General features: G+C 64.9%; 1 protein-coding gene across 1 annotated transcript; it reads left to right on the top strand.

Annotated features, from left to right (window-relative positions):
* The first annotated feature begins 45 nt into the window (after positions 1–45).
* On the top strand, positions 46–1050 carry LOC113941663 (potassium-transporting ATPase alpha chain 1-like). The gene is made up of 4 exons (XM_027632802.1): positions 46–195; positions 304–405; positions 591–682; positions 794–1050. The coding sequence occupies exons 1-4, from the start codon at positions 68–70 to the stop codon at positions 820–822; spliced, it is 351 nt and encodes a 116-aa protein (XP_027488603.1). The 5' UTR covers positions 46–67; the 3' UTR covers positions 823–1050.
* The last annotated feature ends 293 nt before the right edge of the window (positions 1051–1343 follow it).

Raw genomic sequence — 1343 nt, 5'->3', positions numbered from 1 at the left:
CTCACCTGAGCCCCCCTGCTCACCTGAGCCCCCCGTGCTGACGTGCCGGCCGTGCCCGCAGACGTTCATGCAGCGCAGGTACCAGCAGTACACCTGCTACACCGTGTTCTTCATCAGCATCGAGATGTGCCAGATCGCCGACGTGCTCATCCGCAAGACCCGCCGGCTGTCCCTGCTCCAGCAGGGGGCGCTCAGGTGCGGGGGGGGACAGGTGTGCTCAGGTGTGCTCAGGGGTGTCAGGTGTGTCAGATGTGCTCAGGTGCCCCAGGTACCTTGGGTGCCTCAGGTGTGTCTGTCCCGCAGGAACCGTATCCTGGTGGTGGCCATCGTGTTCCAGGTGTCCATCGGCTGCTTCCTCTGCTACTGCCCCGGGATGCCCAACATCTTCAACTTCATGCCCATCAGGTGTGGCCGCTCACCTGGGGCACCTGGACACGCCCTCGGGCCCCTCCTCCCCCTCCCGGGATACCCGGGACCCTCCAGACCCCTCCCCGGACACCAGGGTGTCCCCACGGACACCTGGGACCCTCCTGGCCCCTCCGGGGACAGCCGAGTCACCTGACCAGGTGTGTCCCCCCTTCCCCCCCCAGGTTCCAGTGGTGGCTCGTGCCGATGCCCTTCGGGCTCCTCATCCTCGTCTACGACGAGATCCGGAAACTGGGAGTCAGGAGACACCCGGGCAGTGAGTGACACCGGGGGGGGGGCACACCTGGGGGGCACATCTGGGGGGCACACCTGGGGGGGCACACCTGGGCTCCCCCACCCTCACCTGTGTCTTCTCTGCCCCCCCCAGGTTGGTGGGATCGGGAGCTTTACTACTGAGGGGGGGCTGCCGTGGACACCTGGGATCCACCTGGACACCTGGGACCCCCCCCGGACACCTGGGGCCCACCTGGGCAGGTGGGACCCCCCCTGGACACCTGGGGCCCACCTGGACAGGTGGCACCTCCCCATCACACCCATGTGTCTCCCCCCTCACACCTGGGCCCCCAATAAAGCTCCGCGACGCCTCCAGGTGTGTCCAGGTGTGTTCAGTGGGGCCGGGCGTGTTCCAGGTGTGTGGGGGGGACAGGTGTGACACAGGTGTGACTTCAACTTTTCCACACAAATACTACAAAAATTATATAAAATAATGTCATTGATTTTCGTCCACCCCCCACACCCCCAAATAACGACTCCGGGACCCCCCGAATTCCGCCACAACCCTTTTTATTGACCCCCCTCTGGTTCGGTGGGGGAGGGGAAAAGGAGGCTCCACCCTAATGGGGGAGGGGATGAGGAGGCCACGCCCTAATGGGGGAGGGGACAAGGAGGCCCCACCCTAACGGAGGAGGGGCAACAAC

The sequence above is a fragment of the Corapipo altera genome, unplaced genomic scaffold, assembly GCF_003945725.1.
Source record: "Corapipo altera isolate COAL_440 unplaced genomic scaffold, ASM394572v1 129119, whole genome shotgun sequence".
Classification (NCBI taxonomy): domain Eukaryota; kingdom Metazoa; phylum Chordata; class Aves; order Passeriformes; family Pipridae; genus Corapipo; species Corapipo altera.
The sequence above is the reverse complement of the archived record's forward strand: the minus strand, read 5'-3'. Positions and strand labels throughout refer to the sequence as shown.

Bases quoted from the DNA above. Each gene is read 5' to 3' on its own strand.
- LOC113941663 (XM_027632802.1), top strand. From the start codon at position 68: ATGCAGCGCAGGTACCAGCAGTACACCTGCTACACCGTGTTCTTCATC. The intron at 196-303 runs GTGCGGGGGGGG...TCTGTCCCGCAG, and splicing joins CTCCAGCAGGGGGCGCTCAG to GAACCGTATCCTGGTGGTGG. The intron at 406-590 runs GTGTGGCCGCTC...TTCCCCCCCCAG, and splicing joins TTCAACTTCATGCCCATCAG to GTTCCAGTGGTGGCTCGTGC.